At 37.9% G+C, this 27,307-nt stretch overlaps 1 protein-coding gene across 5 annotated transcripts in view; it reads left to right on the forward strand.

The window, feature by feature from the left end:
* The first annotated feature begins 399 nt into the window (after positions 1–399).
* LOC127660729 (protein kinase C and casein kinase II substrate protein 3-like) overlaps positions 400–27,307 on the forward strand; it is a 54,576-nt gene continuing 27,668 nt past the window's right edge. Inside the window, exons 1-6 of one of the 5 annotated variants that reach the window (XM_052151116.1) lie at positions 400–754; positions 9,714–9,777; positions 21,734–21,834; positions 23,260–23,416; positions 24,779–25,014; positions 25,406–25,561. In XM_052151116.1, coding sequence (XP_052007076.1) covers positions 21,781–21,834; positions 23,260–23,416; positions 24,779–25,014; positions 25,406–25,561 — 603 coding nt within the window. In that variant the 5' untranslated portion in view covers positions 400–754; positions 9,714–9,777; positions 21,734–21,780. Of the gene's footprint in view, positions 755–9,713; positions 9,778–13,437; positions 13,646–20,910; positions 21,059–21,733; positions 21,835–23,259; positions 23,417–24,778; positions 25,015–25,405; positions 25,562–27,307 lie in introns of those variants that run through there. The other 4 variants (XM_052151148.1, XM_052151141.1, XM_052151132.1 and 1 more) reach the window with 4 other exon arrangements.

The following is a 27,307-nucleotide window of genomic DNA, read 5'->3' on the forward strand; positions in this document are numbered from 1 at the left end:
CGTATCTCATGTGAAACAAAAATAGCATGTTTATTCTGCTCTGCATTTGTGTAGTAAAGCAAAAAGCAAAAAGTGTTCCAACTCGGTCCTGTGCCATTCCCAACATATCAGATTGCAGTTGCACTTCATATCCTGTAGAGGCCGCTGTTACTCTTAGTATTGCTGGAGACCGCGCAAAGTACTCAGAAAAGCCTCGTAAGATTACAAATGTCCCTCACACTTAATTAACCTCACGGTATTAAAGACATCTAAATGAACCAGTCAGGAAAATTGCAGCCATAACCATATCTATATCTATCCCCCCAATAGGTTTTAAAACATTTCGCCGTTTTGTGTTTGAACGCGAAAGGGTTAATTCGTGTAATTGGATCAATGGGCATAATGCGGAGCCCCAGCATCTAATTTCATCTGCGAAGAGCTCTTCATACACGCCTGCTGCTGAAATAAACGCCATGAGTTACTGTTGACGATGAGTCAGTTTTCTAAAAACAACCTGTTGAAAGGGTCTCTTCATGATCCAGCCTCCTGGTGAATGTTTATGGGAGATATTATATCGCCTCGGTTGCCATGGAAGAAAAGGACTGCGTCTAAGCGGTGTCAACTTTAACTCACATGGAGCTTTTCTTGCCCTGTCTTCAATTGATAAACGCAGTATGCATGTAAATGCACCGGAGATTAACCCATTCACATCAGACTGAGTAACTCAGGAAGAGTTCTGACGACTGTTTTCGCCTGGAGAAGGTCTAAATAACGAGTAAGTGCATGGATTTGGTTGTATGCGGATTGGCTACTGTGCATCTTTATGGTGACTAAGTGATCGCGTGAACTCGTCGTCATGCAGCCACATCTAAATGTTCCGTTTTAAGCGGAATTTGTTGTTATATCCATCTAAGAACAGTTAGGCAAACATGGTAAATGTCTGTATTAATCGGTGTCCATTGATGCACTACGGGTAGCCTTTTAAAACTTGTACAAAAACAAAAAAGCTTCTCAAACGATGTGTTGAAGCTTGGCAATTATTAGGAAAAGGTTGTTCGTCCTTTAAGTGACATTCGCCTCAAGTGTTTTGTTAAAGGTTTTCATTCATGCAGGCATGGGCGTAGAATACGCGGGGGATTCGGGGACGTGTCCCCCCTCATTTTCAATAAAACCAAAGTTAGCGCTTTTTCACAGGGCAAATGTGTTTATACTGTGTCTTTTTCATACAGCAAATTCACTGGTCAATCATGCAATTAATTTAATAAATAATTTGAATTGATTGAGAGCCTTAAAATGTGTATCTTAGCCTATATATTTACGTTCCTCTCGCGCTAATCATTCTGTCCCCCTCACTTTTGAAACGATTGCTATGCCCCTGCATGCAGGTCGTCGTAGAGTAGAAAGCCAAGGCACTGAATGGAAATAATGATGAAAACAAGTCCTCAACAAGTTTCGTTTAGGCAGAATATCTGTTGAAATGTGATGAGACTTCACCCCTTTGCCATTAGAGAAAGGTGCCATGTCTTCATTCAGTTACCTAAATGTTGAAATCACCTATATTTGTAATGTAAAACATCCAATCAGATGAACTATAATATATAGACACATTTTGAAGAAGCTTAAATATTAGCTAGTTTTGATTTGTTTTATCATTTTTGGTGCAACTGCATGATTCCTATACTTCCAGTTTTGTTGTTTCATTGTTTTTATGACTTCAATATTGTCCTTTTTAGTATTTTCGAATAATGGTAAATAATAAGTAGGTGTGTGCAAACATTTAACTAGTAATAATGTGTGTGTGTGTGTGTGTGTGTGTGTGTGTGTGTGTGTGTGTGTGTATGAGAGTTTGCACCATATTTGTACTGCTCATAGTGTCTGTCAGAATCAAGGTTCTGGAGAAATAATTTGTTTTCATCTTCTCTGTTTCGACTTAAAGGAATATTTAATCCAATTCATAATTTACTCATCCTCATGCCATCCCACGTGTATCTGACTATCTTTTTTTTATTGCTGAACACAAATGAAGATTTTTAGAAGAATATCTCAGCTTTATAGGTCTAACCAATGCAGGTGAATGGTGGTTGGAACTTTGAAGCTCCAAAAAGCACATAAAGGTAGCATAAAAGTAATCCTTATGATCCCAGTGTCTTCTGAAGCGATCCAACCGGTTTTAGGGGACAATAGACCAAACTATAAAATGTTTTACTCTTCATTTGGCCATTGCAGTCTCTAGGCACGATCATGATTTCAAGCTTGATTATACTTCCTAGTTCTTAACGCATGCCCAGAGCACTATATCGTGCTAGGAAATGTGATCATGATTTCAAGCTTGATTACATTTCCTAGCATAATATAGCGCTCTAGGCATGTGTTAAGAACTAGGAAGTATAATCAAGCTTGAAATCATGATCGGCAAGGACACTGCTGATATATAGTGAAAAAGGTGTATTTTGGTCTGTTCTCACCCAAACCTATCCTATCACTTCAAAAGACATTGATTAAACCACTGGAGTGTTATGGATTATTTTTATGCTGTTTTTGTGCTTTTTGGACCTTCAAAGTTCTGGCCACCATTCACTTGCATTGTGTGGACCACCAGAGCTGAGATGCAATTAAAAAAAGAAAGTCGTACACATCTGGGATGGCATGTGGGTGAGTAAATGAGAGATTGTATTTTTGGGCTAACTATTCCTTTAAAATGAACTAAAATGTGTTCAACGCAAAGATTTTACTGTCCCAATCTAGACAAAGACCTGATTGCAACCCTTCTAAAATATACCAGATTTGCATAATGTTGCATTTGTTTTACTTCTATTCGTATTTCATATTGTTAACCTCAACATTCAGATAGCTGTGAATTAGGCTACCACCACCCTAATGGTCAGACATCTGACAGGTGCAAGGCTCTGAGAGACCCAGGACTTGCTCTATCGCTCTTGTGTCCCAGAGAACTGCCTCTGCTTTGATTTCACTATATATTGCCTTGGATAAAAGTATCTTTTGAATGTCAAAGTGCAGTAAAAGTTAAGTTGGAGATAAAGCTCCGAGTTAAGTACATTAACTGTGTGGTTTTGAATGAGCGCCAAGGGTTTCATGCTCTTTTAGTCATCGGGGCTCTGCACTTTTAAGTAAAGGGAGTTGAATTGCAGTCCAGTGAGAGTTTAGCTGATTCAATTCAGCATTATTTTAATGTAGCTATGAAGACGTAGGCTATTCTTGGCTTTGTATTTTATCATTATTGTTGCTATTTTGTCTGAGACCCTTCATAGATGCTCACTGACCTTAGACGAAACCCACTGGAGCAAAAGTAGGAAACTATCTCTGTTGTTATGCTGGAGGATGATGGGTTGAGAACAAAACTCTCTTTGTTTTCTCCATGACTACACAGGGACTTGGAGTGCATTGAGCCTGTGAGAGAAGGGCAATATTGAGCTGTCCTGAAGCCAAATTCCGGATTCTTTGACAGATCAGTGTTCCAGGGGAGATGTGTGGAAATGCGGGGAGAGAAAATTAGGGTATAAAAATGAAGAATGAAAGCAATTCTGTTGTTTCTGCTGTAATACATTTGTGGCGTTATCATCATTCTAGTCTAAAAAGGGCTTTTTATGAACATGTCCTGGTAATATTTCAGCCCAATTTCAAAAATGACGATTAAGCCTATTTTTCGAAGCATTACGACTTTTGTAATTCTCATTGCCATAATGTGAAATGTTCATTTTTATTTATTACTGTAATCTGATGATATTATGAATAAGTTGAGGTGGTTTGGGCATCTGGTAAGGATGCCCCCTGGCCGCCTCCTTGGGGTGGTGTTTCAGGCACGTCCAGCTGGGAGGCGGCCTCGGGGAAGACCCAGGATTAGGTGGAGAGATTACATCTCCACACTGGCCTGGGAATGCCTCGGGGGTCCCCTAGTCAGAGTTGGTTAATGTGGCTCGGGATAGGGAAGTTTGGGGCCCCCTGCTTGAGCAGCTGCCCCCGCGACCCGACTTCTGATAAGCGGTTGAAGATGGATGGATGGACTGTAATATGAAAAAATATTGTTAAAATGTTAAACCATAGATGTCATGATAGTATTTTTTTAGATTGCCTTTAATTTATGACAGGATGATTCTCATTACTGTATTACAGCATTATTGCTACTATGAAAATTATAATGAGAATAAGAATTACAAACTTAAATGAATATTAAGAATTATAGACTTAAGAAAAAAAAAAAAATAGCAATTTGAAAATTTTTTACAATTTTCACAATTTTAAAAACAGGCTATGTATAAAATAATAATAATAATAATAATTGTATTTTTATATGTATATACTCGCCTGCCGATCTCTGTGATTTGACCGTGGCATGATTGTTTGTGCCAGATGGGCTGTTATATCCAGCAAGCGGCAGATCTGTGGGCGGAAATGGCTTGTTGAAGACAGAGATCAGAGGAGAATGGCAAGACTGGTTCTATCTGACAGAAAAGCTACGGTATCTCTGATAACCGCTCAGTATAATGGACTACTTGCACTGTGACTCATGACGTATTTCCACTTTGAAATTGTGCGGCCTGCCAGTTTCCGGTTAAATGTGTTTACATGCACCGTTGTTGCCTAGTTCCCAAAACGCCACTTAAAATTGGTGTTCGAAAGAAGTCAAGTCATTTTTATTTGTATAGCGCTTTTCACAACACACATTGTTTCAAAGCAGTTTTACAGGAAATCATGCATTAACCAAAAATGAAACTGTTATATCTATAAGTTCTTAGTGATTATTGTGTAGTTTGATTAAATATGATGGTCCTGAGCCCTCTTGACCAAGTTTTCAAGTCCCTGCCACTGAACCCCCCCCCCACACCGATTGCTCAGTTTGGCCAGTTTGGGGGGCCAGCTCTAGGAAGAATCCTGGTTGTTCCCAAATGTCTTTCATTTAGGAATGATGGAGGCCGCTGTGCTCTTAATCTTCAATGCAGCCAAAATGTTTTGTAGCCTTCCCCAGATATGTGCCTCGACACAATCCTGTCTCTGAACTCTGCAGGCAGTTCCTTTGACCTCATGGCTTGGTTTTTGCTCTGATATGCATTTTCAGAAATCATGTCCAATCAATTGAATTGCCACAAGTGGACTCCAATCAAAGTGTAGAAACATCTCAAAGATGACCTGAGCTAAATTTTAAGTGTCATCACAAAGGATCTGAATACTTATGTCAATGTGATATTTCATTTTTTCTTTGTGATAAAGTTGAAAATGTATTCAAATATGTTTTTTGCTTTGTCATTATGGGGTATGGAGTGTAGAATGATTGGAACAATTATTTAAAGCATTTTTTAGCATAAAGCTGCAAAACAATGTGAAAAAAAAATGAAGGGGTCTGAATAATTTATGAATGCACTGTACATGATTGATTTATTATTTAGAAGCTGAGTTTAGGTACATTTGGAAAGGAAATATATCTCTTTTTTTTTTTCCTGAGGCAAATTTCATCAAGTTATATCACGTTAGCGCCAAAAATATGATTTATTGATTTAATCAACTGACAGCCCTAAAAACATTTATAATCTGAATTCCCATATATAAATCTCCGCACATAGGTGTGCTGAACGCTGTAACCGTACAGGCCTGAGCTACTCCGATTATTGATGCAGTTGTGGAAGTAGTCCAGTGTAGTGAGCAAAATAGCATCTCAGAATCCACAACATGTTGAACTTTGAGGCGGATGGGCTACAAAAGCAGAAAACCACGTTGGGTTCCACTTCTGTCAGCCAAGAACAGAAAACTGAGACAGCAGTGGGCCTCCCATTTGTGGACCTCAGCAGAAATCCAGATTTGTCAGTCAAGGCAATGATTTTTCCAATCATCTAATGTCCAATTTTGATGGGCCTGTGCCCACTACAGCCTCAGTTTCCTGTTCTAAGCTGACAGAAGTGTTACTCAGAGGGGTCTGCAGTTGCTGTAGCCCATCCGTCACAATGGTCTACATGTGTGTTCAGAAATGCTTTTCTGCATAGAACTGTTGTAATGTGTGGTTATTTGGGTTACTGTCACCTTCCTGTCAGCTTGGACCAGTCTGGCCATTCACCTCTGACCTCTGTCATTAATGTGCCGTTTTTGCCCACAGAACTGCCACTCGCCGGATGTTTAGTTTTTTTGCACCATTCTGAGTAAACTCTAGAGACTGTTGTGCATGAAAATCCCAGGAGATCAGCAATTACAGAAATACTCAAATCAGCCCGTCTGACACCAACAATCATGCTGTGGTCGAAATCACTGAGATCACATTTCTTCCCCATTCTGATGGTTGATGTGAACATTAACTGAAGCTCCTGACCCATATCTGCATGATTTTATACATTTCACTGCTGCCACATGATTGGCTGATTAAGAACATGTGTGTGTGTGTGTATTGATAGTGAATCTTTTCACGTTAAGCCTAATAATACTTGTTTTGTTGCCAAATCATTCCATGCAATATTTGATTTAAAGCTCTTCGAATACAGAGTAAATACTCAGTCGTGCGTTGTTCATCCAATAAGGATTTGCTCATAACTGAAAAAATGCTAAAACTAAACAGGCTGTCTAGTTGAGCAGAGCCTTGTTTAGTTAGTGGTGTGTTGAGTAGGTGGAGGGCGTGATGAGAAGACCGGTCTTGTGCTCCGGGTTTAATTAGGGAAGCGTGCCTGAACCTGACAGCATGCAGGAATGTGCTACATGTCATGAGTGATGTCACATTCCATACTGCACTTTTTTTCTAGGGGAACATGTGATCTCTACAGATGTTAACAGTAATACTTGGCGGAAGCGTGACATTTCAGGACATGTAGTGCATTCGTGTATTTAAATGGATTGTAAGCCTAAATAAATTGGATATTAATTCCATGCTGTCCCAAACTTTCTAGCAATGTACTGTCTAGAAAAGATTGTGATATAGGGCAAAGTGTTAAAAGCTGCTTTTTTTCCAAAGCATGCAACATGTCTCATGTACTATGGTCATATGTGATTATAAAATTTAAATGGGCTGCGATAAAAGACATATAAATGGTCTGTGTGGTCTCATGGTTGTTTTTACTTTATTTACAAGCAGATCACATGCATTGTGAAATAAATAAGTACTGCATGTTCAAACATTCAGGCAATTTTAACTTTAGTAACCGCTGCAAGTTATTATACAAATCTACAAAGGCGGCACAATATAATAGAAAATGAGTCGACAACAGCGCTTCACCAGATGCGGAGCATTGCAAACTACATACTACACTTTGGATGTCAAAATAAAAGCTCTATGTGAAGTAAATGGGAAAGAACTGTATTACTTTTAAATGAAACTAATGATATCCTCATAATTATGATAATTCTGTATTATAATAATAAACTTGATTGGGTCCCACAGTAATGATTTTGTATCATGTAATATTCTACCGGATTTTCAAAAAATAATAAGTGTAGTAGTTTTTGCACACCTAAAAATTTTTGGGGTAAAAATATATGAAGGTAAATAATGCTTTTTAAGCTACTATGTATCCTTGTATATAAAATATAAATATAAAAGTGCATATAAATGACAATGAATAGATCTCATTCTCCCTTGTGTTCATTTAGTGCAATATAGGTAAACATGCCTTTTTTTATTTAATGCCTTTATTGAATGACCTTGAGCAAATACATAATTATCAATATTAGGGCTGCAATTAACAATTATCTTGATAATCGATTAATCGAACGATTATTGCAACGATTAATCATTAGTTCTTAACCGATTATTCTGCTTGTATCACTTAAAAGGTTGTATTAAACGTGCTTTCTAACAATAAAGAGGGGAAAAAAATCATCTTCTAAAAATACCTCTAAATGACATTCACTGAATTAAAGGGAAAAAAATATTTTAATTCAGTAAAGAAATTCACTTTAGGATTTTGTTTTTATTGTCGTCAAGTGTTTTTGTCTTGTTTTCCATTTTAAAAATGTCTAAATCCTTTCAACAAGATATATGTTGCTTCTCAATTAAAATGTAAGATATTTAAACTTGCTTCAAGAGGATGTATCTTAAATGTACAGTAAGTGTATTTTGTATATGTGATTTAAAAAAAAAAAATTATTTGGTTATAGTTCTGCGAGTGCAGTAAAGACAAAATATACTTATTTTCAAGATCTATTCTCTAAAAGCAAATATTAATATCTTGTATGCTGCTGCTCAGGTGAATGCATATTATTATTATTATTATTATTATTATTATTATTATTTTTTATTTTTTTAAAGGATTTTTAAATATTTAAAAATATATTATTTTTAACGTTCTCTGATAACTGTTTTTTCTTCTGCTGTGTAGTTGCAAAAATAATTTGTTTTAGATATTTATATTGGAAAACAAGCCAAAACAAAAACGCATCAAACTTCTTTTGTTGCAGTGTATAATGGGGTGAATACTTCCTCTCTCACCTTTAGAGGAAGTTTTTGCCCCATTATACACTGCAACAAAATAAGTTTGATGCATTTTGTTCACTTCAATCCATCTTTAACTCACAAAAAAACAAACTCTCTCATATTAATAAAGCTGCATATGGCCGATTTTCTTCACGATAAGATATAGACAGTGACACACACATTATGATTCAATAAGTCACAAGCAATCACGTTATAATCTAGCTGCAGCACGTTTGAGTGATGTGTGCATCAGCCGGGTTTCAGTATCAATGTATCGATAAAATAACGTTCCGATCAATAATCGATGTAGCAATATTTTATGACATCCGTAGTTTTAACGTTTATTTTAGTGTAGTGCTTTGCTTCCTTTTAATTGACAACAAACTGCATAATTACACACAGAATTCTAGAACATGTCACATTTGAATTAATTGCATTCTATTTAAATTTGTAAAAATGGAAGTGGACTTGATCTATTTTAGTTGGGACTACATGAATACTTTTTGTAGTGTTATTGTAGCATTGATGAAACTGGGCAGGGTATTTCCATTTCCCAGTTGCTTTTCTTTGAGACTCGATAGCGAGAGTAAATGTTCAAATTAAGTGTTATTTTATGTGTTTTTGTGCAAGATGAATATAAAGGGGTTACTTGTAAGCATTAGTGTTTTGTTATGTTGAGATTTACAAGAGAGTTGGAGTTTTGGGGGTTACCGTTATGGAGCAGAGTGGAGCTTGAGAACAGGAAGTTGTCACACTACACTATATAGTGATTTCAACTTGCCCTTCTCTAGTTAGTATGTAAAGAAATAAAATATATTTATTTGAGTTACCTTGACATGTCTAATTTTTGGGGGTTTACCTAATTCAACTAGATACTTTCGAGTGTTTGTGTTGATCATATGATTGACTCCATGACTGAATCAAGATTAGTCAAAGAGCAATTTGTTTTTTTTTTAGTAACGTTTAGTAAAAAAAAAAAGATCTGTGGTAATTGAACAGGATGTCACAGATGCTGATGAAAGTTACATTTGTATTGAACCCAGAACATTCCTTGAATAATGTGTTTGACTTGTGACTAGGTCCTGTTTTGAGGTCAGTAGTGGAGAGTCGTGGTGTTTTCCAATGTCCTCTTGACTGCCTCTTAAGGTCTTCTATGTGTGGCATTTCACTCTCCATCTCAGAATGTGCCACCTTGGGATTATATTAACCTTCTGCTTTCTTTACTATACCGAGAGCTTTACCAGACCAGGAGATCCTCTCCGCTGCTTGCATCTTTCTTTCTGGCTTTACTAAAACGAGACTGAAACCTAAAATCTCCTTCCTCTCACAGGGCCACTGAAGAGGCTGTATTCCTGGGCAAAGCACCACTAATTTCTAATTCTCCCCTGCTTTGGGTAAGTAAATCAGTTTTGAAAATGTTTGCCTATTTTTGCAACGGAACTCATGTTATGTCACTGCCTTGTGTGAATTAATGTACATCACTTTTTCTCCGGCAAGGAAAGTAGTTTTCAAAAGCCAATGCAGGATCAACCAGAGCTGTCAGCTAGAGAACAGGGACACACACATTCATACGAATAAAGACATTTTTCAGCTCTTTTGGTCCAATCAGATTAGACCACTAAGCAAAGGAGACCCAAATTCCAAAATTAAATTTAAATGTATTTTCTTTAGTTTAAAATGTATTTTATTTTATTTACCATGTTTATTTTACCATTATACCATTATTTACAATATTTTATCCATTGACGAGGCTGTCAGTTGATTTTGCTCAAGTGGACAAGGCTGTCTAGAGATGCCATTAATCTCAAAATGTCCAAATATAGGCAGGTTAATCGGCCTTTACCAATCACTAATCTCTTTACAATTTCAGTCCTCTTGCATAATTTAATTTCCCTCATGATAAATAGAAGCGGTGTTATTTGTCAGTTGCAGAGGAGTAGAAACCCCTTTGGAAAGAGTATTCTTGGATTTATTTCCATTTTGGAGCTGAAAATTTGCTCTGCAGTCTTGTATACATTAATCAGATTAATGGTTGCAAGTTTCCAATGGAGCTTACGTGAGTTTCCAGCCCCTCCTTCCCATGGCCTCATTCTGCTTAAACGGAAGCCATTGTTTTCTTGGTCCTTTGGCAGCAGGTTGTCCAGTGTTATGCTTGTGCTCGCCCCTGAGTCAACGGTTTTCTTCACATCTACTACTAAGTATGACATGCATTTGAACTTTTGAAAAGGTGTTTGTCTCTGAGAGCTAGAGAGTTGTGTGTGAGTCATACAAACCTATGCCAAATACCACAAGTTGTTTTCTTAAAGCAACATCTAATAACTTAAATAATGGCCCACTAATCAATTCCAAATGTGTCGCCATGTGCTACTCAGCTTTTAGGGGCTGTATTGCACAGTCGTCACACCAGAATTTGTTTTCACTGATGCCGTAAGGCTTAGTTCACCCAATTATGAAAGTTTTTGTCATCCTTTACTCACCCGCATGCCGTTCCAAACACACTGTATGGCGACGACTTCTGTGAAGCTTGAAATGGGCAGGATATTGAGTTGTTCTCAAAGATCCAAAGAACCTGAAGTAATCCTTTCAACTTTCAATATTTCAAGTCTTCTGAATATAGATATGGGAGTTCTGCGTAGAGAACCGACTAAAAGTTGTTATTCACTTAAAACCTTTCCCACCGCCATCACTCTCAAATCTTTTGTTATTCATGCGTACTCGAATGGGTGCGTAAAGACACCAGCTTTGACATCAATGATACCAAGCCCAATTGGGTTTTTATTTAAACTGAATGCATGTGCGGCAAGTTTGAATATGCCAAAGTGCAAATGAGATTTGAGAGCAGAAAGGAAGATTATCAGTGGCTAAAGACTTACATTTTCTGTCTGTTCCTCACAGGGTCAGAAATTAAGCGGAGTAAGGGCAAAAATGCGCGGAAATTCTAAATGCAGGGGCAAAATTTGCCCTCGCAATTCATTCTTCTGTTTTTTTATTTGTAACATCTGATACTGTTCTTATTATTCTATTATACATACACGTAAGATGGAATAAAATGTGATTTAATTTAAGAGATAATAAATTCGTACAAATTTTAATTGATTGAAGTCAACGTATTAAGTTTTAAATGGTTAGTGTGATAGTCATATTGAGAATCACACTGGAGAGAAGGAATGGTTTTCCAAAAAGAAGAGGTTGACCGATATATTGGTTTTACTGATTAATCCGTGCCGATAGTTGCATTTAGGAACTATCGATTATCAGCAAAAATCTATGCTGACTTTAAAAAAAAAAAAAAATTTGATTCTTCATAAATAAACCTCATCTGAAGTTTAGGTTATAAAAAGATTAATTTGTTAAATACTTGCATAGTCGTTTTGAAATAAAAGTCCCCCATGTATTTCTAGCTTGTTTATACTTAAGTCTCACATTGTGCACTTTTTTTTTTTCTGGTTATTGAAATTTTGGTTTCACAATAATCTACTTTTGGGATTTTGGCTTTTGTAGCCTCAATGTATTTGCCCGTCACAGGAAGGAAAGACTAAAGGTGTTTTCACCCTTAAAAGTGAACCGAACAGAGACCATCATGAGTACGGTTCGCTTGCAGCTTGCGGATCAGTTCGCTAATAACGTGCATTGTGAACACAGTGCGCTCCGGGCTAACTTGATTTTCCCTTTCGCGTAATGCCAAACATATCTGACCCTGAGAGGTTACCGTACACCAGTAATGATGATGCGCAGAGAAGAGACACGAGAGCTGCTTATTCTGTTTCTATGGAGATGACCGAATAAGTTGCTGATAAACTATTTAAACTGTGTAACCGGACCGCATTGAAATGGCATGTGACAGTTAAGAGATTATAATATGAATATTACTATTGTTTTCAGTGAATGGATGTTGCCCAAGGCTGTGTGAATTTCGCATCTATATACAGGATTATTCATATAAAAATACAATACATTCAGTTTAATGCATTGCTTTTCCCTCTTCAATTAAAAAAAAAACAAGATGTTATATATTTACACTATGTAATACAGTTAATATGTAGAGCTAATTGTACTCTAAAAATGTAATTTAGCCATAATAATAATCATCAATTTTGTCTTTTAAAAAGTGGTCTGGGTTCCACAAAACCAACAGTGTGAATGCAAAATGGACTGAGGACCTATAATGGGTCAACTGGACCAAAAAGAGACCTGAGCCCATTTTCAAATGGGGTCACAAATGGTGTGAATGCAAAGAGAACTGGATCCTTTTTCACTCCGTTCACTTTTTGGTCCACTTAAAGGGGTCTGAGTTTGATTTGGACCCAAGTGTGAAAACACCCTAAGAACTTTTTGATCATTCTGTAAATGGATTTAAAAATAAACATCGACCGATTAATCTGTTATCGGCATAGATCTATAATAAATGGAAATGTCTAGTGCCTCTAGTGACAGCAGGCCTATATAGACAAATTGTTCCTGCCTCTGCAAATTGGAACATACCATTATTTTAAATAACATAACCCTTAACTCCCCAATGTTACCTTGCAGAAATGAATGGGAATTAAAATGAGAATTAAAAGTAAAATAAAAAATACAGACAATAAATAGGATGGATGTAAACTATATTATTTGCACATTAAAACAGATTTCCTTAACTAAAATAAGTGCATGCTTCCTTGTAGGTTTATGGCCTCTCTTTGTTTCTGGGTGAACTATTCATTTAAATGTTCCCATGTGATCTAGCGTGAATACTGATGATTTTATATAGACAAATCCTGTCCTAACGCACATAGAATTGTTTATAGTCTGCTAGTTATGTATTAGGTAACCAAAGGAATGCTCTATTTTGTAATAACCTAGCCTGACAGACTTTAGCACTGATCTGGCAAAAACATCTAAACTGAGTCAATGACCTATGAAATGTCAACATCCCCAAAAGCAGAGCCATAGACCCTGATAAGGCTTCTGACCCTGTGTTAGTCTCTGAGCAACTTGTGTAACAAATTGTAGGAGGCATTTATTCAGTTGAGTGTTTAGCACATCTGCGTCCTCATGAGAAAAGGGGGTGCCCGGTCAAAGCTGTTGCACTAGATTACAAATAACATGCATGATCGGCCATCTGTTGCAGTCTATTTTTTGACTGGGCTGATTACTGCAGGATATTTTGAATACCATATGCATCTAAATCGTTGCATAAATGCAGTGCTGTATACATTTTAGAGCCTTTTCAACACGATAATCCTGAAGACTTGGAATTGCTCCAGTACAAGGGAATTTCAAGTAAGTCCCAAACAAAGGTGATGCATTTTTCTAATATATTATTTATGTAGAATACATTAATTATGGCCCTGTAACGAGCCATGGTGAGGAGGAATGTGAGGTGCTAAGTGTATGACTTGTGTTTAACTATGAACAAGAAAGAAATATAGACATATTTTGAATTTGTTGAATTCTTAAAAGTAAAGAATTTAGTTTACTTTCAATTAAGTAATTAATAAAGTATTCTTATTACACTTGAATTTAGTGGACTACTATTATTAAGTAACTTACCCAACACTAACTGTGTTATTGCCTTTGTGACAACTTCCCTTTGTGACAGCTAGACCAGGTCTCCCCTATTTAGAGGCCGGAGTATCATTAGCTGCGTTTCCACTATTGGGCCAAATGAGGGTGTCCTAGTTGCATTCCCACTGTCACTTCTGGGGCTTTCTTGGGGCCAGTGGCCAAGCACCCTGGCCCACTGATAACCCTTGTGCCAAAGAAGGCCAACTGCGGATTGAGGTGGGGTCAAAGTCAAAGACGGAGTTTCACTGTGTCAGGTCAGAGGTTTCAGCACCAAGATACGAATTTCCCAATTTTTCATATCTAGCTACCAGTTTACCTCAACAGATCAATGGAAACTGGAGAGTAGTCGATACTGGTCAGTAGATAAAATTGATGGTGGAATGCAGATCAGTTTTGGTCTCCCAGTGCTATGTCCAAGGCTATTGGCCCCGGCTGACCAGTTGATGGCCCTGGCTCGCACTGGCCCAATGGTGGAAAAGAGACTATAGAGACTTTTGGGTGGCCTCTTTTTACTTTTGCTAGTAAGCAACCACCTTAAACATTAGCAACTGCGATGTACCAACAACAACTCGTAACAGCTTGGCAACCACATTTGCAACACTGTGGAAACCACCCACAACATCATCCTAGAATCATGGCGACAACTTTTCTTCAGAGAATGATGTAGTTTGCTTTCGAGTTTAACTTTCAACATGCACTGCAGTTCATGTTGTTTCTCACCCAGACTGTCCAACGCATCCCTATCTACTCCCAGTGTTTTGCAGACACAGCCATGTAATTACAGCTTTGTTGCCACTCCTCTCCCCAGACGTGCTCGTTTTTAGCTCAGATCTCCGTGGGAGTGCTGAGCTCTTTTACACCGATGTGGTGGACCTAACCAGAAGCACAGCTCTCCAGCACAATAGTGCCCTGCTACAATGAATAGGGGGCCGCATTCCTCCCAGCTAGTATTTCAGTTTACCAGTTCTAGGTTCTTCCTGAACATGTTCAATGTGTTGATTTACCTGATGCTATGATCTTTTGTCCCTGACCATGGATATTTGACATGTCCAGTCTCTCGGATAAAACCCAATGTTCTCATTCCCATCTGTTCTCAGCTGTTGGATATATTTGCCTGCTAATGGAAGAGATTTATTTGGATGTGCTGTGTTCTCCCTCCAGCTTGGCGGGATCTCTGGGGCTTTGATTATTCCTGTAGTTCAACATGACACAGCTGCTTGCTGCTGTACATACAGTGCTACATGCTCCATGGGAATGGGTGTGGCTCGCTCCTCAAAGCCGTGTGCACATTGTTGGGAACAGGGTCAGCAATTTATCAGGGATCAGGTCCAAGATGCCAATAAAAGTTACCAAAATGTTTCCCATTTTAAAATGTTCCCTGTATTGAAGTCCTGGGTTTTAGTCTCTTATCTAACATTTGATATGTTTTTTTTATAAGCCTGGAATAGAATATGATTTGAATAGTTGAAAAATAATATGGTGCACCAATATGTCTTATATGTTTTAAATGGCATACTATTGTACCATTTTCTATTTCTGCAGTATATAGTATGTATACTCTACATGATATGCACTTTTTCTGCCGGCATAGTGTACCTATATGAGCTATATTCGCTAAACTATCCATTCTATAATAGGACTGGGTAAAAATATATAGATTTTTCAATGCACCGCGATCTTAATTTGAACTCTAATCTCGATATCGATTCTTAAATCCCAAGAATTATCTTTTACTCTTTGTGCAACCCTTTTCTACAGTGTGATAAAATAGTTTGTATTTGCAACCAAATTCTGTGCTTATTTGACCAAATATAGCTGATTAGCCACTGGCTGGTAAATGTTTACATTGCACTCACCAGTGATTGTGCGATATATTGGTGGGGTTGGTAAAAATGGAAATTTCCTGATGTATAGTGATATGCATTTTGAACGATCTCAATATTGATTTTTAAATCTCAAGACTGATATTTAACCCTCCAACACAATGAGCGGAAATCACTCGCATTTGCAACCGAATTTCACTCTATGCGACTAAAAATGTTTGTATTTGGCAATGGGCTGGTAAATGTTTAGACTTGACTTACCAGTGAATGAATTATGTAGTATAGTGATGGAGTATTCAGCAGCGAGATCCTTTCACTACGTGTTGAGAGTAAAAGTTGTTCTGTGTAATCTGTGTGTTCGAATACGAGATACACGCAACCCAAATGTCACTGAATATAGTAATGTCTCTTTTAATACCCTTTCTGTTCTTTAGTCAGTTCTTGATCATAAATTTAAAAAAAGAAACATCAGGCATAGCACAGATGAGATAAAGCCATTCGAGTCTCTTTCGTAAACATGTGCTAATTTAAAGACACTGTTTACAGAAATGAAGGATTCCCTTAAAGAAACGGTACAGTTTTTTGGCACGTGTTCCACAAATCAATGTAAATACCTGTAAATGGTACAAATTACGCAATTAAACAATTAAAATGTAATGTATTCAATAGTATTATTTATTTTTAAATGGCTAAAATGTGACTTGATAAATAACTTTTAAAACGAACCTACATTTAATATATATATTGTTCATATTGTACCTAGTTAGAAGGCCCCCAGTATAATTCACAGCATTGGCCGGGAGAGAATTTATTTCATATGTAAGCAAAAGGGACATTATAACTGAAATATACCCCATATGAGTCAATATCCTTATCGGAATAGAACCGAAAGCTTGTGAATTGCATACTGTGAGTAATACTGTATCCCACAATGCAATATGCTCATCTTGCCCTTTTGGATTTTTAGTGTGACGAATGAATCAGACGAAATATGTACCATACATTTTTTTTATTATATATATCTTTTCCTGGACTCATTTGGTAAGACTGCCAAAAGTCATACCATTTTTATTTATTTTTTCTTCCCAAGTTGACGACTGAATTTAATAAAGTCACATGACTAATGTGGCATACTACATTTTGAAAGGTCTTTCGTTGCATAATGCGCTCTTTCACATACTGTTGTTTTTTTTTTAATAGGCAGTCGGGCTGGGTATCAGACAGATATCCCGATTCAAAGCTCTCGATTTGATTCTGATTAATTTGGTTAATTTAATTTATATCCATTTTGCTTGCATTTAAAGCAATCTGGCGATTCTCAAAAACAAACAGATTTGTGTAAACATTTCAAGTTCTCAAGTAATTAGTCAAGACATGTAAACGGTCAGTAATAAAGTAAGATAAAATAAAATCATACGAGCAATGGAACAAATAAATACAACAAAGCACTGTTAAAAACGTATATAAAAGTAAACATTCAGAAATTGCAAAAAGTAATTAAATGTACTGGTCTTCACTGTATGATTATAATACTTTGAAACAGTATAAAGGCAGGGCAAGAAGGAGGCTAGAACCGGATGAACCATCAAAGTAATATTTTATGAAAAGACACAAACAAACACACATGGCAGCTGCGTGTGGCTCTCTCTCTCCTAAACTGCCACATCTGGCTCGTCATTAGCCCGATTGAGGATGGGAATGCTCACTCACGGCCCGGCCCCACCCTCCTCCTCGTCACATACATTATTACTTCTTATTAGTTTTGTTGTTCTTGTTTGATTAGTATTAATTTCATAATAGACCGCAACACCGTTTACGCCGGAAGTCCAATATTTGAATACAAATCTGCTGTTTTGTCTAGCTGTTTACGCTCACTTTAGACCTAAATGACTGTTTGCAAAAAATTATCCCCAAAGACTGTATTTTTCACTGAATTTTAAAGTAGATTTTTTCCGTTTTAAGCACGTATCCACATTACCGCAACTACGCGAGCGCTTGCGGAGCATAAACGCACAAAGCACACACACCAGTCGCTGCCAAGAGTCAAGGCATTTTTGCACATAATTGGACAAAGTGCAAAATTAACATTTTATTTCTGAGAAGGACACCACTCGTGGACTTAAACACGCACGGGTCATGTGGCAAACGTAATGAAGTCTCATGACAAAAATGTGCAACTATAAACATTTTAGTAGTATGGTGGTACTACTTTGTACCATATAATTTACTTTGTTTCAGATGTAATTTTTAATAAGGATGTGTACAGGATATATTGTCCAGTATGCAGTAAACACTAGACTAGAATTCCAAACACAGCCTTTGATTTATTTATTTTTTTTTAATTAGCAGCTGAGATTCAATTGAGGTTCTCATATCTGCTCTCCTTTTGGCGTGTTTGTGGGAAATGCCATCGTCAGGGGCCCAGCTTGCTCATCACTTCTGGCTCACAAGGAAGGGGAAGTAATCCAAGTTCTATTTATTTGTTGGAAAATAGGAAGCCTTCTCCTTTTCAAACCTTTCTGTTCAAGGATGTGAAGTCACATGTTATGATTTGCAATTTACAATGCAACAGGCAGCAGTGCTAAAAATGATCTGTTTGAAAATGTTGTACTACCCTAAAGTTTTCAAAATCGTCTAGTCACTGGGTTGACTAGACAAGTCGTTCCCATCAGGTCAGGAGTTAATTGTTAATGTACACTTCAACCATCAGAATGGGAATTTTTTTTTTCCTCCAGGGGTGTTGGTTATTCATGCTTTTGAGACGTTTCAGACATTAGATCAGAAATTTGCATAATGAATTCTGATTCAAAGTAATGGCCAGCATCAGCCAATCACTGACAACCATGTTAAAATAAAATTATACATTATAAATTCTGAATCTATGTACTGATTACTGGTGTACCGTGTCTGCCAAACATGTTGAGTGGTCCAAACATCATTTGCAGCCTGAAACTGAACCTTTGGTCTGATTTTATGAGTGAATGTACTTTACTGCATAGGAAAGCTATAGGATGCACTCTAATTAGGGAATGACTTGACCTCCTGTGAGCTGTCTTTCTGCACTGGTCTCAGACCAGTTTGAAATGCACCTTATTTTAATCCTAACTCCGTTTACAGCCTCTGAAAGCAACATTTTCCAACTTTTGGATGCATCAGTTGATTCTCAGTATGATAATGCACAGTGAATATTGGATATTTTATGGAAAATTAGCCTATAGTCCAGTTACGTGTTGTTTTAACAGGTTGCCGTTTCGCAATAAATCTGTGAAATTTCTAAAATGGCACATCGGATGAAACTAGAGACTTTCCTCTTTTGACTCGAACATGTTTTAAAGTAAAGTTACTTTTATGAGCTTTCTTACCAGATGTAGTTTTGGTACTATTTCTCCGAAAGACAAACTCTGCTGAAACCAGCGGCGTGTTGTTGTCGTCACATGACTCTGTGCCTCGAAAGTGCCTCGAGTCTCCTGAACAGAGATCAGTTGGTTTAAATGAAATGAAATTATGCATAGCCTTTAGTGAAACCAAAACGTGATGCCCACGCATGTGTACACAGGAGAATAAAACACTGCAGCTAAAAAAATAAAAAATAAATAAATAAAAATCTATACTGATACTCACTAGTTGTCCTCCCTAATTGAGGTCAGTTTTTGTACAACTAGTTGACTAGTCAACCATCTTTTCCCATTCCTATTTGAAATGTCAATTTATACATTTACAATAGGGCTATCATTTGCTGTACATGCTGTTAAAGGTATACTTTGTTTACTTCCTGGTATTTCCAGTCCCATATGACTTTCTTTTCACTGTTAAAACAAAATATGTTATGCAGAATGTTAGCCTCAGTCACCATTCTCTTTCATTGCATCTTTTTTTTTCAGACAATGAGGGTGAGGATATGATGTTTTGGTGAACTGTCCCTTTAACAGATTTTGTTAATCTGTTTTCACAATAGAATTTTTGATGTCTTTGAAAATATATTGCAAACCAGAATTTGCAATACAAAACGAATGGTAAATTGCTAAACCTAGTGCATCCACAGCTTTGCTCTTTAACACTCTGAATCCACAGTACCTCTCGAGGATGCTGCTTTTCCATTAACATAGCCAGTTTGGCCTGAATTGGAAGCAGATGCTCTTGCGATGCCGAGCCCACTTTTTCCTCCAGTTTGTTGTGTCTGTTTGAGGAAGCTATATGACCTTGGTTCAAACAATACAGCGAGGACCCAAGGCCATGAGCGCTGCTAAATGTACACAAGCTCGGGAAACGTGTGTAAGGTTTGTTGGGTGTACACTAGGTTTACTTTGTTTGAACTGAAAAAGTTTTTTTGAGAGAGATTGTTTATGCAATAGCCAAAGCAGGAGTCTTTCTGTTTGTGCATTAAAGGAATGGTTCACCCCAAAACAAAGATGTCATTAATTACACACCCATGTCGTTCCAAACATATATGACTTTTTACCTGGCCAATTTTTCTCCATATAATAAAGGGGAATATTATTAAACCGTATTGACGCAATAGCGACTGTCAAGGGGAACAGACCAAAATTTAAAGGAATGTTCCAGGTTCAATATAAGTTAAGCTCAATCGACATCCTTTGTTGCATAATGTTGATTACCACAAATATGTATTTGATTTGTCCCTCATTTAATTACTCACCCCATTCACTTCCATTGTAAGTGCTTCTTTACTTATTTTTTTGTGGTGTTAAACATTATGCCACAAATGCAGTTAATTGAGCTTAAATATTTTTTTTTTATAGTTCTTTAAGACATTGGATCATTGAGTTAGTGAGTTGAGAACTTGAGGACCAGATCACTCCAGTTTGTGAACGAATCATTTAGGCCGGTTTTGTGAACTGGATCAATGGATTCATTAAAAGAATGAGAATCAGAAAAGAGTGTCCAGCCCTGGATGTTCCTCAAGTTCAAAGTTTGGGCTCCAATTGAAAAAGTAATAAGTGTTTGGAATGAGGGTAGTAAATGAGAACAGAATTTTAATTTTTGGGTGAGCTCCTTCTTTAAAAAAAACAGGTCATTTTAGGATCATGAGTAAGATGCGTCTGAGAGTCAGAGTTTCCCATGCTTCACTGAGCAATAGCAAATTGACATTTACATGTCATTGGGCATATATTTATCAGCATGACTGTTTCTAGTTCAATGTTGAGCAGCAAGGCAGACTAGTGGGCGGACCTGTGTGACAGTGGCATCATTATTTTTAACATGACTATACTACTCCACCCAGACTGGAGTAGAGCAGCTTGTGCCTTGCCTCGGATCCCTTAGGCAGACGCAAAGCGGCTCAAAGGTGAGACTGGCCTAACCTTGCTTCCTCACTGTATCTGAATACTGGATTATTCTGCCCCGGTCAGACGTCTTAACTGTAAACGTGGAATGTTAGGTCATCGGAGGATGCTGGGAAAGGCCATGGTGAAATGTCTGTGGAGTATATTCGGAACCGAGGGATTTCAGCACTTTTTTTTGGTTGCATGAAGTTGGTTTCACTTTGCGCAGTGTTTGGATTAAACTTGAGGGCATGTAGAGAAGAGACTGGATGAACTAGTTTCTTTGTGCTGAGACGGCTGCAACACAGTATGATAATTAAACCATAGATGCTATTAAATATCAAAACTGATATAATCTAGGTAAACTAAAGTTTACTTTGAACAGCTGCATACCGTTCAGATTTTGAAAGTATTCTTTTTTTGACCACGAGCCGATATGGACATATTCGTGACGTGCGCGCTATGACTGCTTTGTGATATAGTCTTTAGTACAAACAATGGCAAGTGCATACAGATTGGACTAGAAAAACTAGGCTACACGCGAAAGGTGTGCGCATAGTGCGAGACATGGCCGCACTCGCAAAACCGAAGTATACGTTGACCCCAATCAACCTCACTAAATGGCTTGGACAACTAGTCGACCATTGTTAACCCACCCTTAGCTGTGTGTGTTTAATTTTGCATCTTGTTTTTTGCAGTTTCTCAGACAGCCGCCATCATTCTGTGCTGCAAGGGTGACCCCAAAATGTCTTCCAACGGCGATCTGCAGGACGTTGGGAGCTGGGACAGCTTCTGGGAGGTAAATGTCCCCAACCACAAATGCACATGCACATCGAGATCTTAACTGTCGTAGTGGGCCACATACTTCAGCCAGTGAGTTAGCAAGTGTAGGGTAGCTGTCTATGTGTGTGTCAGAGGGAGTGTATGAGACATTTCCATGAGCACTGTAAGAGGTATCCGCCTCTGGCAGGGTTTATAGTGCACTAACCCTGCTAATGCGGTTTCTACAAGCACACTTGTTCAAGTCCACACTTGCCTTGGAGAAAGCAAATATATATCAATTGCTTTTAGAAGTTAAAATGCAAAGTTTTTTTTTAAGTCAATCGTGTTGTCAATGTATTACAGATTTTAATTCAAAAAGTTATGGCAACAGAAGTGATACAATTTCTAGGGTTAACGCTTTTGGCTGGTTTTATCCAGTGTATCAATACAATCAGATTACTTGATACTTTTTGAATTTACTGCAGTTTTTAACATGACCGACTTTGTATTTAAAGCTGAAGTATGTAACTTTCTGTTTTAAAATACTTTCTCCTTCCAACTAATATGCAGAGACAACTATAAGTAAGCCATTCATAGGTTAATTGTTTAACTGTAAACACTGTCTTCCTGTGGTGCTATTGAAATTGCTAATTGAAAATTGTTTTGAGAGACCTGCTTAGACCCGCCCAAACTATGTTACTCAACCAATGGCGTGAGTTGGGGGCAGGACTATCACTTTTGACAACATTTATTTTTGCAATTCCGTTTGGTGGCGCTAGTTACAATGGAATTAAAAAAATAATCGCTGATGTCAAACCTGAAGGCAGAACCCCCCCCCCAACCCCCAATCTTCTATTGGTTGTACAAACAGATAGGCCCGTCCCAAACTTGCGGCATTGGTTGAGCCATTGTTGCGGTGTCGGGGGGTGAACAGGTTGTTCAAACAGAAACCTTTTTTGATTGTGCCACAGTGTTAAACGTTTAGGTGAAATTCAAATTGCTTACTTGGTTTATTCTGCATATTAAGCTGGAGTACAAGAAATAATTTTAACATTGAAACAATTGCTCCTATCAGCTCTAATTACTGACAAATACAATTAAAGTAGTCACGTTGGCCTCCACAGTGCATCTGACACCATGGCTGTCCGAATATGCATACTTCTGTATTATATAGTATGCCAAAAACAGTATGTCAATGGAGTAGATTGTCCGAACATTGTTGTGGGGTAAAAATTACCACTGAATCAAAAAACATTTTGCAGAACATAGTGCTACAGCTACCTGGAAGATATAAAGCCTCAGCCAACTGATTTGGGAGAAAGTAGCGCAAAAGTAATCTTCCCACTGGTTATAAATGAATACTTGCGGAGATCAGGAACAATCTGGAAGATTTCTGGGATTTAACTTCTTGAACTCTGTGTGCCATATTTGATTTGAGTTTTGACTCATGTCTTTTGGTCAGCCGGGGAACTACAAGAGGACAGTAAAGCGCATTGACGATGGCTACAAGCTGTGCAATGAGCTGGTCAGCTGTTTCCAGGAGCGAGCCAAGATTGAGAAGGGCTATTCCCAGCAGCTCAGTGATTGGGCCAGAAAATGGAGGGGTGTGGTGGAGAAAGGTGAGTGGGGCTTTGGGACTGATCAGAGTCTTGTCTACAGGGACTCTACCATCCTCTCTAAATAGATGCGTCTCTCTACAGTTACATCAACACATTCCATTATAATGAGTGACTGAGTGTATTTATACAGTCATATTTGATTTGATGTTCTGGTCAGATCTTTTATTCACGCTACCAATGTCCTCCCTTAGACTTGGACTTTTTTTTTTATTTGATTTATTTGGTCAGAGAACAATTAAGATTACATATGAATAGAATTGTTCGCAATGTTAACAAAGACAGAGTGTCTTTTAAGTGACCTAATGAGAAGCAGGGGATATGAGTGGATTATCTCCCAGTGAGCGCCTCGGGCTGGTCACATACTGTAATCATCGACCAGACCATGTGACCTTAAAGGGACAGGCACACTGACCTACAATTACTGCTGACAGGGCTAGATTTGGTAAACTTTCAGATTCATGTCTTAAAAGTGTGTGTGTGTGTGTGTGTGTGTGTGTGTGTGTGTGTGTGTGTGTGTGTGTGTGTGTGTGTGTGTGTGTGTGTGTGTGTGTGTGTGTGTGTGTGTGTGTGTGTGTGTCTTTACGGTTCACAAAAAACAGTCAAATTTGTAAAAATATGATACATTTTCCACCAAACGCTCTGTTTTGGTGCCGCTTCTCCTTTAAGACTTCACAGTAAACGCCCACTGTTATGATTGGTTCTCTGATCTGCTCTCTCTACTTGCCATCTCACTGCTCAACCTTTCTGGGTGGGCTACAAAAGTGGTTATAGGTAAAGGAAGCATTGATGTGTTGTTATGGAGGTGGTCGGATGCAAATGTCTACCACAGTGACATCACAATGTGGAGGAAGTAGAAAACGAGTCACTTTTGGCAGCTTGGCTTCAACAAATGCTCTTTTTATAGTGAATAGGAAGTTTTGAGTTCTGAAACATACTGTATGTTTTTATAGCACAACGACCTTACATGCCAAAAGATAAAGTACAATTTTATTCCTCATGTCATGCCCCCTTTAAGATAAAGCAAAAATGGCAGGGGAACAGTGAGACTTGGAATGGAAGTGAATGGAGTCTATAAACATTCAAATAAACACTGTTCCAAAAGTATATCCACCAGGCATACACGTGCATGTTAGCATGACTTTAGTGTGATAAAATCATTAACTAACCTTATCTTTGTAAAGCTATATCTAATTTTAGAACTTGTTGTCATTACGACAAAACGGCGGTAAACTGTTATGTTAAGCAATTACATTGCAATTTTCTCATGCATAAAAGTTTTTGGCTATACCAAAAGATAACATGTAACGAGCTGATGGATATCTAAATGGTTCTTAACTGGTTAATCCGATTTCTCTCCTGCAGGCCCACAGTATGGGACTCTGGAAAAGGCGTGGCATGCATTTATGAATGCGGCAGAAAGACTGAGTGAGATCCATATGGAACTAAAAGAAAAACTGGTTGATGAGAACAGCGAGAAGGTTAGAAACTGGCAGAAGGACGCCTTCCACAAGCAGATGATTGGTGGATTCCGTGAAACCAAAGATGCTGATGAAGGCTTCCGCAAGGCTCAGAAACCCTGGGTCAGAAAACTGAAAGACGTGAGTCTTTTCCTGTGTGGAAATCTAAGACTGGGAATAAACCACATTTCATCCATTTTAAAATCAATGTTATCTCCTTGCAAATGTGTATAGTATAAAATGAGAAGAAATTTGGAAGCCCCTTTCTTAATAATGAGAGATGTTAGGCAGAATGTTAGCCTCAGTCACCATTCACCTCTGCAATGCAATGAAAGTGAATGGTTACTGAGGCTAACATTGTGCATAACATCTACTTGTTTGTTTCACGGAAGATAGTTATATGGGTTTTTGAGACAATTATAGAATTCGGGTTTTGTGGGTTAACTATCCCTTTAAAACCATGTTAAATTAGAAACGGGAGTGTCTTTGGTTACGACTAAATAGCATGATGACGTGAAATTCTCTGTGGTAGGTGGAGGCCTCGAAGAAGAGTTACCACCAAACTCGTAAGGAAGAGCGCACCGCGCTGACCCGTGAAACTCATGCCAAGGCTGACACAACCAAATCCCCAGAGGAGGTCCTCAAGTACACGGAGCGTCTGGAGAAATGTACACAAGAGGCTGAGAAGGTACTACAAGTAGAAACAGAAAAAAACAGATCTATCAGGATGTCATGGATTTGTCATTTTTAGGAAATCTGCAAGATTTCCCATCCTATCAGTCTTTTAACTATTCTTAAATGCCAATGATTTATTAATCTCAGATTAATGTGAATAAACTGTAAATAAGTACAACTATTCAGAGGTTGATTTCCCTAAAAAGTGTAAACACTGTCAGGGTTTCCCATGCTTCCTGGAAAACCTGGAATTTGAATCATGGAAAATGAGAAAAATACCTAAATGTCCTGGAAAGTAATTATGTATTATAAAACTGTTTGACTGTGTGGCTAACATGTGTTTTGTTACATGATAATTATCGTGACTAGGGATGTGTGTCAAATACACATATGTATCGTTTTGTCACTGCCGGCGGCTGCAGATTGTGGAATGCCGTCAATAGTTGACTGACTTGATTGAAGCCCAGTCACGTGTATTCTCTGCTCATCAGCTGTCATCCTTACTTTGCTCTGATGAAATCGTTTAAGTATTGATATAGTGAAAAATATGATTAATAAATTAATGATCCGGGTCTGCTTATACCACAGTTACCACATGTAGGACCCTATGATTGTCGCGATGTGGGAAGCCGAGACCAAATCACTGAATCCAGTCAGAAAAATTGCGTGATTATTAAACTGCAAAAGTCTGCGATTTCATTCAATATTTAATCTGCATGTGCTGCATGCTTCAAAATAAATATGTGTAATAAATTCAGAAAAAATAACCATTCAATAACCACAATATGTATCACAACCTCTTGTGTGTTTTTTGCTTAAATATTACACCTGTTGGGCACATACAATGTCCTGAAAAATGTAGCCTTGAAAAGAATGGGAACCCTATGTGTCTCTGACACTATCAGTACATGGCTCTGTTTGTTTGAGCATACTTCCTGTCCGACACTGCAATATTGGCTCAACCAGTGGCACGTGTTTGTGGCAGGACTTACGGTTTCTTCAACCAATGGAAAACAGGGGGAGTGTTCGGGAAAGCGGCTTGAAAACAAGCCAGTCTAGTCATTATTTTTGCAATTACGTTTGTTGATGCTAGATGCACAGAAGTTACTTGTTAAGTGTTACAAGTGTTACACCCATGTTAAGGTGGAGGAAAATTTGTGGGGAAAGAAATCACAACGTTACTATGAACGTAAAGCGAGATTTAGACCAGACCAGACTAGGCTGGCTTGATAGTAGAGCTAGTGCCAACGTTAACACCCCTAAATCATTATGTTTTTGGAGTTGCTGTGACCTGTTAATTTATGGGTTTGGATCACACCTGGTTGAATATGTAGTTACATTTACAAAACTGTTCTTAAAACATGTAGTTTTGGCCAAATTGTATCTCTTTAAAAGGATTTTGCTTTTGGTTTTCTATCATTTATAAAAGCAAGCTTGATGCCTGTTTTTCAGATAGTTGTAAAATTCTTATTGGCCAATTTACATGTATTCATTTAGCAGATGCTTTTATCCAAAGCAACTTGCAAATGAGGAAAGTGGTATAGCTCGCTCTTTTAATTTTAAGCTAAGAGCTCTCTGTTGCCTTCCAAACATCATGTATATATGTTAGTACATTTGTCCATTAGAACTAAACGCAAGTTTGTTTCCAGGTGGACTGGTGCATCTCGATTGACGGAAATTGTGTGGATGCCAGCCAGTCAGATTAGAGCTCACCCGATTAAGTGCTTAGCATTTTTGTGTGAAATATACATCAGATAGT

The sequence above is a fragment of the Xyrauchen texanus genome, chromosome 2 (genome assembly GCF_025860055.1).
Source record: "Xyrauchen texanus isolate HMW12.3.18 chromosome 2, RBS_HiC_50CHRs, whole genome shotgun sequence".
Classification (NCBI taxonomy): Eukaryota; Metazoa; Chordata; class Actinopteri; order Cypriniformes; family Catostomidae; genus Xyrauchen; species Xyrauchen texanus.